General features: G+C 41.3%; 1 protein-coding gene across 4 annotated transcripts in view; it reads right to left on the minus strand.

Moving 5' to 3' along the window:
- The window catches only part of CCDC150 (coiled-coil domain containing 150), a 90,887-nt gene extending 74,531 nt beyond the window's left edge, over positions 1–16,356 (minus strand). For all 4 annotated transcript variants that reach the window (XR_005719042.1, XM_040228885.1, XM_040228884.1 and 1 more), the window contains exons 1-5: positions 16,261–16,356; positions 6,985–7,148; positions 4,335–4,555; positions 4,042–4,220; positions 1,293–1,361 (exon numbers count right to left, since the gene is read on the minus strand). Coding sequence is in view for 3 of the 4 variants with exons in the window: in XM_040228885.1 (XP_040084819.1) it covers positions 1,293–1,361; positions 4,042–4,220; positions 4,335–4,555; positions 6,985–7,142 (627 nt within the window). In the remaining variant the exon portion in view is untranslated. The remainder of the gene's footprint in view (positions 1–1,292; positions 1,362–4,041; positions 4,221–4,334; positions 4,556–6,984; positions 7,149–16,260) is intronic.
- Positions 16,357–17,368: the final 1,012 nt, after the last annotated feature.

Genomic DNA, 17,368 nt, shown 5'->3' on the forward strand with positions numbered 1-17,368 from the left:
AACCAAGACATCCTTCAGTAAGTGAATGGATAAACTTTGGTACATCCAGACAACTGATTATTCTTCAGTGATAAAAATAAATGATCTATCAAATGATGAAAAGATATGGGGAATTTAAATACATATACTAAATAAGTGAAAGAAGGTATTCCAAAAAGGCAACATATTGTATGATTCCAACTACAGAGACAGTGAAAAGATTGGTAGTTGCCAGGTGCTTGGGAAAAAGGGGGTGGTGGTGATGAGTGTGTAAAGCAGAGGGTATTTTTAGGGCAGTGAAGTGAAACTCTTTTGTATACTGTAATAAATTAAAAAATGAAAATCTAAACTGTGGACTGAGTAAAAATGTATCAGTTCTGGTTCATAATCAAATATAACAAATCAAAGGTACCAGACTAATACAAAATGTTAATAATAACAGAAACTCTGGTGGTAGGGAGAAAGGGTATATGGGAACTCTGCCTATGTGCAATTTTTCTAAAAACTTAAAACAGCACAAAAAAGTCTATTAAAATATCCAAAATATTTTTTAATGTGAAACAATATATTCCAGCAATGAACAATAATGCTTTTGTCAGCAATTACTGATAAATAAAGCACTTCACATAAGAGAATGTTCCAGATATAGCTACACTTACCACCTTAAGCACACTAAAATTTATAATTTTTAAAATACTATACCTATTTCTGTTTTGTAGAACAGAATATTTTAAATATAATTTGATCCTTTTGATTTGGACTAATGTCAATTATTCTGTCAGGGAGTACGGAGGTTTTTAGGACACTGTCAGGGTATACTGAGTTAGTAATTCTGACTCTTTACACTGTTTTCAGCTGCAAAGTTTTAGTCCAACAACTTTTAGTAGCCACCTACTTCATAACTCCAATCTGTTATCTACTTAAATAGAGGCTGAAAGTTATAAGGTAAAATTAGATGAGCAGACTTATTAAAAGCTTTTTATTTTAAACGTTAAGTCAATGTGAAAGGTCTTTGTGTGAAGGGGCCCCTAACCCTAGTGGATGGGCAACTGCATGAGTTCCATGGTTACTGTTCCCTCCTGACTCAGAGAGCCCTTCTTTCTTATTTCAGGTTTTATGGCATTATTGAGGTAAAAGGAAGTCTTAATGTCATGTAAACGCAGGTATAACTTCAAGCAGCATATTTTAAAAATCTTCCTGATAGTCACATTTTCTTCTTCAGTGGTTTCTTCTCACTCTATTCACTTTCTTGACTCCCCACCATCTACAATTCCAACGCTTCCTCCACCCCCTCAACATCCTTTTTACCTTACCTCTTGAATTTTAAGGTTCATTTTACGTTTTGTGGTCTTCAGTTCCTCTTCAATAATAGCTGCATTCTTCTAAAAATAAAAGTAGAAAAGGTTCTAAAATCTGATAGGAATAAACTGTCCCTGCTGCTGCTGCTGCTAAGTCACTTCAGTCGTGTCTGACTCTGTGCGACCCCATAGACGGCAGCCCACCAGGCTCCGCCGTCCCTGGGATTCTCCAGGCAAGAACACTGGAGTGGGTTGCCATTTCCTTCTCCAATGCATGAAAGTGAAAAGTGAAAGTGAAGTCGCTCAGTTGTGTCCAACTCTTTGCGATCCCATGGACTGCAGCCTACCAGGCTTCTCCATCCATGGGATTTTCCAGGCAAGAATACTGGAGTGGGGTGCCACTGCCTTCTCCAAAACTGTCCATAGGTATATCAAATCTAGATTTTTGGGGGAAATCCACAAAAGCTATTCTGACTACAGTTATAAATACTTCTTAATATGAATCTAAAGAAATTATTACAATGAGATATTTAAAGTTATTTTATTACTTTGATTCATGACTTCTATCATTTTCCCTTTTAGATCATTAAAAAATGATTAGTCACAGGTACCTCCTGTGTAAAATTCAATCATCAGAGGAAAACCTGGTAACTGCTAGATATTTTTCTTATGGGATATATTCCTGTTTTTTTTTTTAAGTGCTCTATTTCTTCTAGGGCTTCCCTGGTGGCTCAAAGGTAAAGAATCCGCCTGTCAAGGCAGGAGACATGGGTTCGATCCCTGGGTCAGGAAGATCCCCTGGAGAAGGAAATGGTAATGCACTCCAGCATTCTTGTCTGGGAAATCCCACAGACAGAGGAGCCTGGCGGCATATAGTCCATGGGGGTCACAAAAAGTCGGATACAACTTAGAGACTAAAATAACAAACATCATTTCTTCTAGCCTCAAATATGCTTAGGAGTTGAGGATGAAAAACACAGCTTTCACTAGTCATTCTTTCATAAGATGTAAAACCTCAGATAAATAAAGCAGTTCACATAAGAGAATGTTCCCGATATAGCTACACTTATAGAGTCATCTATGCCTTCTTCCCTACCTTGAGCCCTTGCCCAATACCATATTCCAGCATACCCTTCTTTTCAACATGCCACAACTGTAGTTCAGACCTAATAAGGTCTATGCCTCAAATAATGCAATGGATTCCTAACCAGTTTTCCTGTCTCCAGTCTCTCTTCCTATAATTGATACTCTATACCAGGGACCCCCAACCCCTGGGGCCATGGACCAGTACTGGCCTGTGGGGTGTTAGAAACTGGGCTGCACAGCAGGAGGTGAGCATTGGGTAAGGGAGGGAAGCTTCCACTGTGTCTATAGCCGCTCCCCATCACTCACCTTACTGCCTGAGCTCTGTGCCCCGTCAGATCAGCGGCAGCATGAGATTCTCAGAGGAGCATGAACCCTACCATGAACTGCACATGTGAGAGATCTAGGCTGCGTGCTTCTTAGGAGAACCTAATGCCTGATGATCTGAGGTGGAGCTGAGGCAGTGGTGCTAACAATGGAGAGCAGCTGCAAATACAGATGATCAGTAGCACAATCAACGTGCTTGAATCATCCTGAAACCATCCCCATGGAAAAACTGCCTTCCAGGAAACCATTCTCTAGTGCCCAGAAGGTTGGGGACGGCTGTCCTATACTATTTCTGGATTAGTTTTCTTATTTTCATTATGTCACTTTCTTATCTCTGGAGAAGGAAATGGCAACCCACTCCATTACTCTTGCCTGGAAAATCCCATGGACGGAGGAGTATGGTAGGCTAGAGTTCATGGGGTCGCAAAGAGTCGGACACGACTTCACTTTCTTATCAAAAATCTTAGTCACTCCCTCAAAGACCAAGCCCAACTACTTGATTACTCTTGATTTTGAGATCCTTTATGAAGTTAGCCCTAGCTGATTTCCAACTTACTTCACACAAACAAATCTTCACTCTGGTCAGGCTAGCCTATGCATCTCTCCCTAACTGCATCCAGTAGAAAGATGCAGGTTCAAATCTGAGATACAGGAAGAAAACAGGGAAGTGTGATCTCAGAGAATTGACCTCTCTCTGGGCCCCAGTCCTCTCATCACTAACATAAGGACAACAATACCCTAACCTTGAGGTTTTGCAGAGATTAAGCAAATAACATGTTTTAAACAAAGCAATCTCTGTAATACTGTCTGGCCTATGGAGGGAAGACAAATTTCTTTCCTTAATCTTTATTTTTTGCTGCCTCTGTGAGTGCTCTTTGAAATGTCCACACCTCTCCGCTTTACCTTCTAAAGGTTCAGCTCAGGTCCTGTCTCTTCTTTGAAGCCTAGCCTAATCTGTTCTAGACAAGACATGTACATCTTCTTAAACCTGCCTGAACATAAAACACTTAGCTGGCAATACTGGCTTACATTTGTCCTTTAATATTATTTCTTATACTCTTATCTTTTCTCTTTAGTTTCCTGTTATGCCTTGTTCTCCCAGTAAGCATATAAGCTTTTGAAGAACTCAGACTCCCTCACACCTCTGGGTCCTCAAAAGTCACATAGAAGAGATCTATAAATATTCAGTTACCAATAGCACACAATGCTTTATACTATCGATGGAGATAAATTTCAAATGTCAAGAATTCTCACATCAACATCACCTATTTTTAAAAGTCAGTTTTTTGGGTCTGTTGCCTCCTCCAGCTAACACATAATGGTGAATTTGTTATCCAGAACTTTGGACACAAACCTTTGTCTCAGAGGCAATCTCCAGAGTCGCCGTCAACCTCTGCACCTCATCTTGTGCTTTGTCTTCCTCCTCTTTTACATCTCGCAGTTGCTGGCGCAAATTCATCACTTCCAGTTGCAACAGCTTGAGGTCCTTGGAATGCTCCTCCTGTATTGTATTCAGTCTTTCCTTCAGAAAATCTACCAGACAGGACAGAAGGGTCATCAAGCAGCTTAAAGAAGGTGAGGAGAAGAATCACAAACTCATCAAGCACCCACACAGGACCAAATTTCTGGTGATTCTCCTCTCTGTACCTGTTTTCTGTGGGTTCAAATCCTTTTCAGTTTGCAGACGGAAGATGTTCATCTTCAAGGACTGGATAAGACTTTCCAGACGGCACATTCGATTGACCAGGAACTCACAGTTCTTCCACAAAATATTTGTTTTTCCTGAACAAATTATCTCATTCTGGATAGGTCTAGTGATGTTCTGGCTCACAGGTTGTTCTAAACATTCTGGAGTTTCCAACTGGCCCCTGGACAAAGATGCCAACACAACAATATTATAAAGTAATCCCAACCATTGAGTTAGAACTGGACATGGCACAACAGACTGGTTCCAAATAGGAAAAGGAGTACGTCAAGGCTGTATATTGTCACCCTGCTTATTTAACTTCTATGCAGAGTACATCATGAGAAACGCTGGGCTGGAAAAAACACAAGCTGGAATCAAGATTGCTGGGAGAAATATCAATAACCTCAGATATGCAGATGATACCACCCTTATGGCAGAAAGTGAAGAAGAACTAAAAAAGCTTCTTGAAGAAAATGAAAGAGGAGAGTAAAAAAGTTGGATTAAGGCTCAACATTCAGAAAATGAAGATCATGGCATCCAGTCCCATGACTTCACGGCAAATAGATGGGGAAACAGTGGAAACAGTAACAGACTTTATTTTTTGTGGCTCCAAAATCACTGCAGATGGTGACTGCAGCCATGAAATTAAAAGATGCTTGCTCCTTGGAAGAAAACTTATGACCAACCTAGACAGCATATTGAAAAGCAGAGACATTACTTTGCCAACAAAGGTCCATCTAGTCAAGGCTATGGTTTTCCCAGTAGTCACATACGGACATGAGATTTAAACTATAAAGCTAGCTGAGCATGGAAGAATTGGTGCTTTTGAACTGTGGTTGTTGGAGAAGACTCTTGAGAGTCCCTTGGACTGCATGGAGATCCAACCAGTCCATCCTAAAGGAAATCAGTCCTGAATGTTCATTGGAAGGACTGATGCTGAAGCTGAAACTCCAATACTTTGGCCACCTGATGCGAACAGCTGACTCATTTGAAAAGACCCTGATGCTGGGAAAGAGTGAAGGTGGGAGGAGAAGGGGACAACAGAGGTTGAGATGGTTGGATGGCATCACCAACTCAGTGGACATGAGGCTGAACAAACTCCGGGTGTTGGTGATGGACTGGGAGGCCTGGTGTGCTGCAGTCCATGGGGTTGTAAAGATTTGGACACGACTGAGTGATTGAACTGAAACTGAAACCATTGAGTCAATGTTGCATTTCTACTGAGAAAAAACAGTAAGTTCTTTAGTTAACAAATATCTGATAGCCTCTGCAAATTTAACTATAGAGAGAACTATTATGTAAATCCCATGGACAGAGGAGCCTGGTGGGCTAGAGTTCACCGGGTCACAAAGAATCAGACATGACTTAGCAACTAAATGACAACAACTAGGTAAAGAGAATGAGACCAGTGTGGGATGGGTTAAAGTTACTGACATTTTAATGGTTATTTTAATCTGAATTTTTCGTAAACTTGCTTTGTATGTAAAAACAAGTGATACATAAAACATGCTAAATGCTAATTCTATAATAGAAAATTAAGAATTAGTTAGCATGGAGGCAATATACTCACATCCTTCTTAGAAAATTTTTAAATAAAAACAATAAAAATTCCTATTTTGTTCTGACATACTCAACATTGGTACAGTTTTAATCTTTTAACTGCTGAACAGTTATTTACTCTATAGGTGCTATAACACCAATCATACTAATTTTTGATCTTCATAAGAGACATTCATGAAAATATATATATGTAATTTTAAAGAAAATCACACCAGTAAATTCAATATTGGCTGTGTAAGCACCCATATTCTTCAGGCCTTTAACAATCTAACTTTTAATGGGAATAACTTCTTCTATAGCACAAAGGAAAAACACAGTTCTTTTTTTGAGTACTTCATTCTAAACTCAGAGAAGGCAATGGCACCCCACTCCACTACTCTTGCCTGGAAAATCCCATGGACGGAGGAGCCTGGTGGGCTGCAATCCATGGGGTTGTGAAGAGTTGGACACGACTGAGTGACTTCACTCTCACTTTTCACTTTCATGCATTGGAGAAGGAAAGGGCAACCCACTCCAGTGTTCTTGCCTGGAGGATCCCAGGGACAGGGGAGCCTGGTGAGGAGGCTCCCCATAGACAGGGGAGCCATTTATGCGGTCGCACAGAGTCGGACACAACTGAAGTGACTTAGCAGCAGCAGCAATCTAAACTATGAAATTTTTTTTAAGACTTAAAACCTCTCTCTTAATTTACAATAAATCTGGAGAAAGAAAATACAGATCATATTAATGGCATGAATCAAGTGAGATGTTCATCTTAACATAAAAGTCTATTTTTACAAAAAGGATCAAATTTTCTAATTATGTAAATAATTACATTTGTTTTTAATCAAGTATTGAATATAAGTATTGTTTAGAAGTGGTAGTAGTTCTATTATAGGAGGACAACCCTTTATCTTGCAAATATTTTCCAATTAATATTCTACTCAAAATGGTTATTTCTCAATTATTTTCTAAATACTTATTTCAACTGCCAAACCATCCATACTGTGACTCTTTATTGTAACCAGTGAAGCAAAACTCAACCTACAGTGTTCATTTTTCATTTGCTACCTTTTGTCACCAAAGTCCAACATTATTAGGTCATCCCTCAGAGAACTGGTCTGTTCTTCAACTATTCTCATCCTTTGCTGAAGTACTGTGAATGTTTCAGAAGCTGTAGCATTGATGCGGGTTGGAGAGAGGACTGGTCTGGACATTGTAGTTTCCATATGCACCTGAAAATAAAGTTACAATATTAGTGTAGTTGATTATATTATTGTTCAAGATAGCAACTGCCCCTTCCTGTGAGGATTATACATCCCTGTCCTGTTTAGCTTGGAAATGGCTATGTGTCCTGCTTTGGTCAATTAAATGTGGGTAGAAGCTTTAAGGAGCTTCCCCAGGTGGCTCAGCGATAAAGAATCCACTTGCAATGCAGAAGATGCACAGGAGATGAGGGTTTGATCCCTGGGTCAGGAAGATCCCTGGGTCAATAAGATCCCTGGAGAAGGGCATGGCAAGCCACTCGAGTACTCTTGTCTGGAAAATCCCGTAGACAGAGGAGCCTGGTGAGCTATGGTCCATGGAGTTACAAAGGTCAGACACGACTGAAGCAACTGAACAGACACATAGAAACTTTAAGAGCCAACTTGTCATTCATCAGCTCTTTCTTTTCCCTTCTCTGTAAGATGAGCAACATCCCAGATAGGGCCTTCTCCATAGGCTAAGATCCCAGAGTAAAGATGACGTGAGCAGAGCCATGGCCCATCCATGACACAGTGTGAGTGAGCAATAAACTTATGTTGTTATAAGCCACAGATTGTTGGGTAGTTCACTACTGATCACAGTCTATCCTGTCTGCTACTATTAGACATACACTAGGATCTATAACTTGGCTGAGGGAGTTATTACCTCTTTCATTACCAGCCATTTTCATTTTAACATGTTGCCATCCAAACTTTCTGATAAAAACAATTCTGAAGTACTTGGACCTCTGAGCAGTTGCCATAAAATAGATTCATCAAATACCTTGAAGCAGTGACTTTTAAAAATAACTTGCAAACTAACTTCATAGCAAAGACTCTTCTATGGCTGCTGCTGCTGCTGCTAAGTCTCTTCAGTCATGTCCGACTCTATGCGACCCCACAGACGGCAGCCCACCAGGCTCACCCCTCCCTAGGATCCTCCAGGCAAGAACACTGGAGTGGGTTGCCATTTCCTTCTACAGCTACTGACATCAAATTACCAGACTCCTCCCTCAAGAGCACATAGAGTAATTGGGAGTAGCAACACTACTCTTTCATGTATTAATTACAGAAGTAGAATTAGCTTAAAAGCATTCTCACCACTGAATCACGTTTCCAAAGTTCAATGACAAGATCAGTGGTGGAAACTTTAAGAACATTTTCCTGTAACTCCATCCTGTACAGACATTTCTACACTAAACAAACTGTAAACCTTAACCATCACTAGCAATACTGTACCTATGAGAATGTGCTCACAAAGGCCCCACTTGGGATATTATTAACACATCTTTCTCCCCAACTTAGTGTGTAATTACTCTCTCTTCTCCTTACCTCAAAGGCAATGGAAGTGGGGACTACCTCAGGTTCAAGTCACTGAAGATGGTCCCCCAGAACCAATGAAGGAATTAACTAAGTCTTAAAATTGATGGCAGGATTTAAGAACCATGGAGGGGGTGGGGGAGGACTGTGGCAAGGCTGAGCTTCTTGCCAACGTAATATTGCTATAGCCATTGAAGACATTTTCTCATCATGGAATAGCTCTTCAATTACCTTCTATCTTTCCCCTACAGGTCCCAGAGAATGGCTTTTCTATTTCTTTTTACTTAAATAAAAGGAAAAAACTTTATTGAGGAACGTTATTGTTCAGTTGCTAACGGACGTCCAACTCTGTGACTCCCATGGACTGAAGCATGCCAGGCTCCTCTTGTCCTTCATTATCGCCTGGTATTTGCTCAAATCATAGTAGACAAATATAAAATTGAATATATATAAAGTGTATATGTGATTTGACACATACTTTGCAGAATGTTTACCAAAATCAAAATAATTTCATCTACAAAATTAAAAACCTTGTATAGTTAATGTAGCTAACTTTTTTGTTGTGGCAAGAATGCTTAAAGACCTTCTCACAGTAACTGTCAAGTATACAATCTCATTTTAACTATAGTCACCACGTTATACACTGCTGCTGCTAAGTCACTTCAGTCGTGTCCGACTCTGTGTGACCCCATAGACGGCAGCCCACCAGGCTCCCCCGTCCCTGGGATTCCCCAGGCAAGAACACTGGAGTGGGTTGCCATTTCCTTCTCCAATGCATGAAAGTGAAAAGTGAAAGGGAAGTCGCTCAGTCGTGTCTGAATCTTAGCGACCCCGTGGACTGCAGCCTACCAGGCTCCTCTGTCCATGGGATTCTCCAGGCAAGAGTACTGGAGTGGGGTGCCATTGCCTTCTCCCCACCATGTTATATACTAGATCCTCTTATTTGAAAAGGCTTTGGAAGGAATGATGCTAAAGCTGAAACTCCAGTACTTTAGCCACCTCAAGCGAAGAGTTGACTCTGATGCTGGGAGGGATTGGGGGCAGGAGGAGAAGGGGATGACAGAGGATGAGATGGCTGGATGGCATCACTGACTCGATGGACGTGAGTCTGAGTGAACTCCGGGAGTTGGTGATGGACAGGGAGGCCTGGTGTGCTGCGATTCATGGGGTCGCAAAGAGTCGGACACGACCGAGCGACTGAACTGAACTTACAGAATGGGACAAAATATTTGCAAACCATATTAAAGGGCTAATATCCAAAGTATATAAAGAACACATATAGTGGAATAGCCAAGAAACAATACAATTAAAAAATGGGCAGAGGATCTGAAAAGACACTTTTCTATTGAAGGTTTACAGGTGGCGAACAGATACATGAAATGATGCTTACCATCACTAATCATCAGGGAAACAAAATCACAAGATAGCAGCTCACATCTGTTAGAATGGCTATTTTTTTTTTAGATTTTTATTTTTTTAATTTTTATTATTTTTATATATATATATTTTTTACTTTACAATACTGTATTGGTTTTGCCATACATTGACATGAATCCGCCATGGGTGTACATGAGTTCCCAATCCTGAACCCCCCCTATTTTTTTAAAAAACAAAAGACAACAAACATTGGCACAGATGTGAAGAAAAGGGAATTTTATGCACTGTTGGTGGGCATGTAAACTGGTACAAACATAACGGAAAACGGTATGGAGATTCCTCAAAAAATTAAAAATGAACTACCAGAAGATCCAGCAATCCCACTCTTGGGTAAATATCTGAAGGAAATAAAATTAGTATCTTAAAGAGGTATCTGCATTTCCATGTTCACTGTACCAGTATTTAGAACAGCCAAGATATGGAAACAACAGATGTCCTTCAGTAGATGAATGAAGATGTGATTTATAATGTTATTCAGCCACATAAGAGGCCATCCTGCCATTTGCAGGATGAATCTGGAGGGCATGTGCTAAGTGAACTAAGCTGGACAGAGGAAAAGAAAAGTGTGTGGTATCACTCATATATGGAATCTAAACACCAAACCAATGGGAAAAAAATTCAATTTCATAGAAACAGAATAGAATGGTGGTTGCCAGGGGCTAAGGGAAATGGAATGATGAAGGTCAAAGTGTACAAATTTTCTTTTTAGTCTTATTTTATGCTTCTGATCAAGAGTTCGCTCCTTTGTGCTCCTCTATAAAACATAAGCAATACGTGAACCGTGAACTTCCTGATGTTCAAGCTGGTTTTAGAAAAGGCAGAGGAACCAGAGATCAAATTGCCAACATCTGCTGGATCATGGAAAAAGCAAGAGAGTTCGAGAAAAACATCTATTTCTGCTTTATTGACTATGCCAAAGCCTTTGACTCTGTGGATCACAATAAACTGTGGAAAATTCTGAAAGAGATGGAATACCAGACCACCTAACCTGCCTCTTGAGAAATCTGTATGCAGGTCAGGAAGCAACAGTTAGAACTGGACATGGAACAACAGACTGGTTCCAAAAAGGAAAAGGAGTACGTCAAGGCTGTATATTGTCACCCTGCTCATTTAACTTCTATGCAGAGTACATCATGAGAAACGCTGGACTGGAAAAAACACAAGCTGGAATCAAGATTGCTGGGAGAAATATCAATAACCTCAGATATGCAGATGACAACACCCTTATGGCAGAAAGTGAAGAGGAACTAAAAAGCCTCTTGATGAAAGTGAAAGAGGAGAGTGAAAAAGCTGGCTTAAAGCTCAACATTCAGAAAACGAAGATCATGGCATCCGGACCCATCACTTCGTGGGAAATAGATGGGGAAACAGTGGAAACAGTGTCAGACTTTATTTTTTTGGGCTCCAAAATCACTGCAGATGGTGACTGCAGCCATGAAATTAAAAGACGCTTACTCCTTGGAAGAAAAGTTATGACCAACCTAGATAGTATATTCAAAAGCAGAGACATTACTTTGCTGACTAAGGTCCGTCTAGTCAAGGCTATGGTTTTTCCAGTGGTCATGTATGGATGTGAGAGTTGGACTGTGAAGAAGGCTGAGCACAGAAGAATTGATGCTTTTGAACTGTGGTGTTGGAGAAGACTCTTGAGAGTCCCTTGGACTGCAAGGAGATCCAACCAGTCCATTCTGAAGGACATCAGCCCTGGGATTTCTTTGGAAGGAATGATGCTAAAGCTGAAACTCCAGTACTTTGGCCACCTCATGTGAAGAGTTGACTCATTGGAAAAGACTCTGATGCTGGGAGGGATTGGGGGCAGGAGGAGAAGGGGACCGAGGATGAGATGGCTGGATGGCATCACTGACTTGATGGACGTGAGTCTGAGTGAACTCCGGGAGTTGGTGATGGACAGGGAGGCCTGGCATGCTGCGATTCGTGGGGTCACAAAGAGTCGGACATGACTGAGCTACTGAACTGAACTGATAAAACATAATGCGTTTCTCACACACATAACGTTTCTGAATTCTTTAACAGATTCTCTGTTAACAATCAGCTTAAGGATATGGCATAAAGAAGCTTTTATGTTTTCAATGCATTCTTAAAGGCAAAGACAAAAGTACAGGCAGGTATCAGTGGAGTCTCTGGATACACAAAGATATGAAGTGAGATTTATCTACATTTCTGGGGAAAAGCCATATTTCTAGATTCCTGCTCAGGTCACTACATGAGCAAGGAGAGTGTTCCTCAGGTAATAGAAGAACCACAAGACAAACCCCAGGACGGGTTCTACTGCCATGAAACTAGGGCCAGGGTTGGGGGAACCACCAATAGTAGAGGGTGGGGAGAAAATAGAGGAGTAGCAATGAAAAACACAACATGGATTTACCCTCCATTCCACGTTCTTTCACCTGCTGTCTGGCTACTGCCAACATAGAAATAAACCAGACAAAGGGTTGTGAGATAAAGTAAGAAAAGGGTGTTTAATCTGGTTTGTGATAGACAGCTGGCTCCTTTGTCGTCTCTCCAAAAGAAGTTGAAAAGTTCACATCTTCACCCTCCCTTATAGCTGGCACATCCCGGTGACATGTCCTGGCCAGTGAGGCTTTAGGCAGTTTTCAAGAAGCTTCTGGGAAGATGTTTTTTTCCTGATTAAAAAGAACAGAAATGATGACTCCAGTCCTTTCCTCCTCCTGTGTGATGCCCAGAGCTCTGAAGGCTCTCAGAAAAGTCAGCCATGCAGTGCCTCACTGTTAAATATACACAAAGCCAGGGATCACCAGCATCTTAGAACATGGAAAAGCCCACAGTAACTCAGATTAACCTGACATTTAAAAGTAGTAACCTCCGAACTTTGCTTATGTGAGAAATACAAACTTTCGTTAGTCATTCTTTCCTGTTTCTTGCAACAATAGCATTCCTGGGATACACAGTAGTCCCAGGTAATAGCTGGTAGACAAATGAGGAGGAGGAGGAGATAAAGGAAATAACAAGCAGTGCCTGAGGTGGGAGGGAAGGTCAATTCTGGGGGCAACTTGTTATGCCCAGGGAGCTGGTTATAATAAAAAGGATTGTCTGATTAAAAGAAGTCAGACAAAAATACTAACACAAATATAAAAGTTCATTTTTGGAAAAAAAAATACAGAAAATGCACTATGAGTTCCCCATCTATTTTTAGTAGGATGTAGATTTCCACTTAAATTTTTTTCATGTAATTATTGAAATGTCATAGTTTTGCTGCTATTTCCTCAAGGTACCCATAGTATATACAAAATGCTTACATTACTTTACAGGGTGTGCATGCATTCAGCCAAAAAAACAAGATGAAAAACAACTCAAGCTGCTTCATTTGCTTAGAAAAGAGAAAAGTCTATATACGTTTAGGTAAGAATTTGATTGGCATCATCGCTCACACCCACCTGAACCTGAACTATACTGGAGCTTCTCAGGCTTCTGCAAAGAAAAAAATACTCTCAAACAAAAAGGAAGAATAAACTTGGCCCCCAGCCTCTGAGGGACAGGAGATTTATAGAAAACTCATCCTAAAGAAGGAGCGATCGAGATGCCTGGGCCACCAACCGATGGTGTGCAGGGGATCTAGTTTTTGTGTGAAATATATGGCGTTGTCCCCAAAATATTCTCTTAGTCTATCACTGAGGTTCAGGTCATTTAAGAGGTTGATTCAAAAACTAAACAAGCCAATTATCCCTTGGAGGATTTATTACAAACAGGTCTCAGGGTTAGTTTAAAATTCTTCTTCCCCATCCCCTCTCCACATGGGGAAACAAACAATATTAAGGTCAGGAGAATCCTCGGAAACAAAGCAGCAATGATGGCCCAGTAACGACAGCCTTAACATCCACCAAGAAGTCCCTGAGAGCCTGTTAGAGTAAGAGTAATGGAAGGACTTGAGATCAAGTGAAAATATTGAGCTCAGGTTTAGAGTCAGGGGAGACTCTCACTTTCACTCCTACCCCTGCCTGTCCTCCCTTATCGGGCGGGTCCAAGCAGAGGCAACAGAGATACCATGCCCTCATACACAATCCACAGGCTACTTGGAGGCCAGTGGCCAGAACTTTATGACGTTATATTCAGTAAACTTGCAATTCTATAAGTTATTAAGTTATAATAGACTTTCAACTCTTTAACATAAGGGGATAGAAGCCATAACTTCTCTTACAAGAAAAGAGCTTTAACTGCTAACATTCTAACAGAGAGACTATATAGCTTGAACGTATCTGTGCTATGCTATTTCTGAAAAGGAGTAAATATCATTGAATGCAGCCTTGATCCTAAAGTCTTGAAGTTTGAAAGCGACAATAATAAAAACACTAAGACATAAGCTTTTATTTTTAAAAAAGTTAATTCACAATTACTTTCATAAATATGCCTATCAAATTAATACAGTTCTGTCCTTATGTTTAGGGAAAGTATTTTCAAAAAGCTCAGGTTACCTCACTGAAAGCATGGCTTGAATAAGACAAATGTCCTAAGCAGTATCTAGTAAGTCAGGTGATTCTGAAAAGGCAACATTTGCTTTTGCAGACAGGAGCTCCATTCTTATATGTGGCAATAACTACAACTATATGCTGTTGGTTCCAAAAACAGGCCAGGGACTCAGTGTTGCTTATCACAATCACTAAAAAATAATTTGGTAAGTAATATTGTCTTCATTAACTCATATGTCCAACAAACATTTCCTGAATGCCCACCATGAACCAGAAACTGTTTTGACACCAAGGAATACAGCAATGATCTAGAGAGACAAACTCCTTGCTCTCCTGGAACTTATATTCCATATGAAGAAATAAGTTAAATGTTTAGTTTGTTCATTTGTGTTAAGTACAATGATGAAAAAGTTGGAAAGAAGATGGGATGGAGGCTGTGGTATAGACTGCCAATTTAAATAAAGTGGTCAAAGAAAGCCTCACTGAGATGTTATTTAAGGAAAGACCTGTGAAGGAGGTGCAGGAATGAATGTGGATATCTGGGGACAGAAAAGTCCAGAAAAAAATGAATATAGTGCAAAGACCTTAAGTCAGAATGTCTGATGGGTCTGCAAACTGTAAGGTCAGTTTGACTGGGGAGGACAAAGTGAAGGACAGAATACTGGGAGATGAGGTGAGAGGGACTGTGTTACACAGTGACTTATAGGCTACTGTAAAGGTCTGCCTTTATTCTCAGAGCACTCAGAGGTTTTAGAATGGAGAAGTGCTGGGATCTAACTTAACTTTTAACTGGATCACTCTGCCTGGATGGTAGCCAAGACAACAGAAAGATGGCAGAAAGACAACAGAAGTAGGAAAACCCACTGGAAAGCAACTACAATAATCCAGGGGAGACGCCGAGGGCTAGGACCAGGGTGCTAAGCAACGGAACAGTAAGAAGTAAGAAGAGGTCAGTGTCCAGACATATTTTCAAGACAAGTTTGGCTCATAGATTAGATGGCAAAGGAAGCACTGGAAGGAGGGTGTTGTCAGTAATTGAGCCAATGAAAGTCTATTAGGAAGAACAAGTTTTGGGGAAAAGATCAAGAGTTGTTTTGGAAATGTTAAATTTAAAACAGGGAAGATGCCCAATACATGAATGAACTTGTAGATATGGAGTCAGCAGAGAAAGGTGGAATAGGGATACACATTTTGAAGTTGTCAACATGGCTTTTAAAGCCGTGGAGACTGGATAACAAGAGAACAGAAAAGATTCAAAGACCTAGCCCTGGGCGCTCCAAGATGACTGTGAGACTTTCAAGTCTGATTAACTCGAGCTTCACCTAAGGTCAGATTCTTAACCACTTGTATCTCCAGAGCCAGACAGTACATGGGATATTGAGGGTAGCAAACGGGGATCCGGGGATAGCTGAGCAAAAATTAAGTTGTTCCAACATAATTAGTAGCTAACAAGCAAACGAAGGAAGATAACAGGTGGCAAAACTAAATAATTAACGTCGAAATGGTTTCCCCAGGAACCTATAACGCCAACTTAACATGTAAAGAAAAGATGTACTGAGGTTTATCGGCAGACCCTCTCTGATGGCTATCCTCCCCTCGCTGGAGCCAGGTCAATGCAAACCTCGCTCCTAAACGGTTTTCAACCGAATCCAGTGCAGAAGTGCCATAAACCCCAGGGTCTTGAGGTCTGGAGGGCGAGACTACACTAAACTCCGCCAGCGAGGGGAGAGGGCGGCAGGGAGAGATGACGGCGGCCTTATCTGAGCCACCGACTCGCCCCCGAGGACCCCGCATCTCCCAGCGCCCCGCAGCCTCACCCCACAGTCCTTCTGCCGCCCGTGGCTCTGTCCGGCATCAGGCAGGCTGGTTTCCATGGAACTATGACTCCACTTTATACCTACCCGCTCCCCGGCGCGGCAGCTCCCGTACGCAGGCGCACCCGTGGCAGGGCATGCCGGGAATCACAGTTTTCCCGGCCCTACAGGGCCCTCCGCCCCGGGCGGGATCCAGGCCGGAATCCAGCGGCGCCCACGGAACGCACAGCCCAGTGACCCGGATGACGACAGGGCTCCATTGTGCTCGCGAGCCAGGCACGCCGGGATAGGTAGTTTCCGCCCACTCACCTCCCGGAGGACCTGCGGCGCCAGCTTTGCAGAGTTAAGCTTTTCCTCCCCGTGAGCGTGTGCTTTTGGGTTATTTGACACCCCACAGCAGACGAGAGTCCAAGAAAAGAAAATGTTTTTAGAAGAAAGGAAAGTATCAAATTTTCCTGAACAATAGGAAAATAAGATTTTTTAAATGAGTATAAAAAATTGGTAAAACCGAGCTCAAACATTTTTCTCAATAAAGAAAAAAACAGTCTCTCTTCATCCTTGATCATGATGGCCAGACCGAGAGTAAAACACCGGGGATCCGCTCTCTCGTCTTTGATCTCTTCAGCGTAATTTATTTCTTGCCTTGTATACAGATTAGTAGGTATTTCTCAACGAGAGAGAGCGTTGAGAATAAAACTGCAGTCGTTTCTGAGTTTTAAGAGTGGGAATTCAAACTTAACGATGTCTTCTACAGTGAAAAGACAATGCGATTTTGCTTTAAGTAGCTGGGCAGAACACCTTTTACCAGCGCGAGGGCAATTAAGCCATTCTTCTCGTCTCCCTGGGGTTGCAGCTGAGAATAATTTTCGCCCTCAAATGAATGCAGTCGGATCCGAGATGAGTCCTCATTTGCCTAGCGAGTGGCTGGCTGAACTAATCTCGCTGTTCTTAGGTAGCTGAGCCCCGCGTGAGATGAATGTCCATCAAACCACAGCTGTAAAACATATTCATCAAACTGTAAGCCCATCCAGTGAAAGAGATGAGCACCTCATATATTATTCAAGTGAAGGGACCATATAAAGCTTTTAATTTGAAAAGCGGGAGAGTATTTTAGAGCGTCAATACAGTCATTTTCTCTTACGTTTTCTCTTGCAGTGACCTCTGATTTATGCGTGGAGGTAAGGGGTATATGTAT

This window comes from Oryx dammah, unplaced genomic scaffold (assembly GCF_014754425.2).
Source record: "Oryx dammah isolate SB20612 unplaced genomic scaffold, SCBI_Odam_1.1 HiC_scaffold_27, whole genome shotgun sequence".
Lineage (NCBI taxonomy): Eukaryota > Metazoa > Chordata > Mammalia > Artiodactyla > Bovidae > Oryx > Oryx dammah.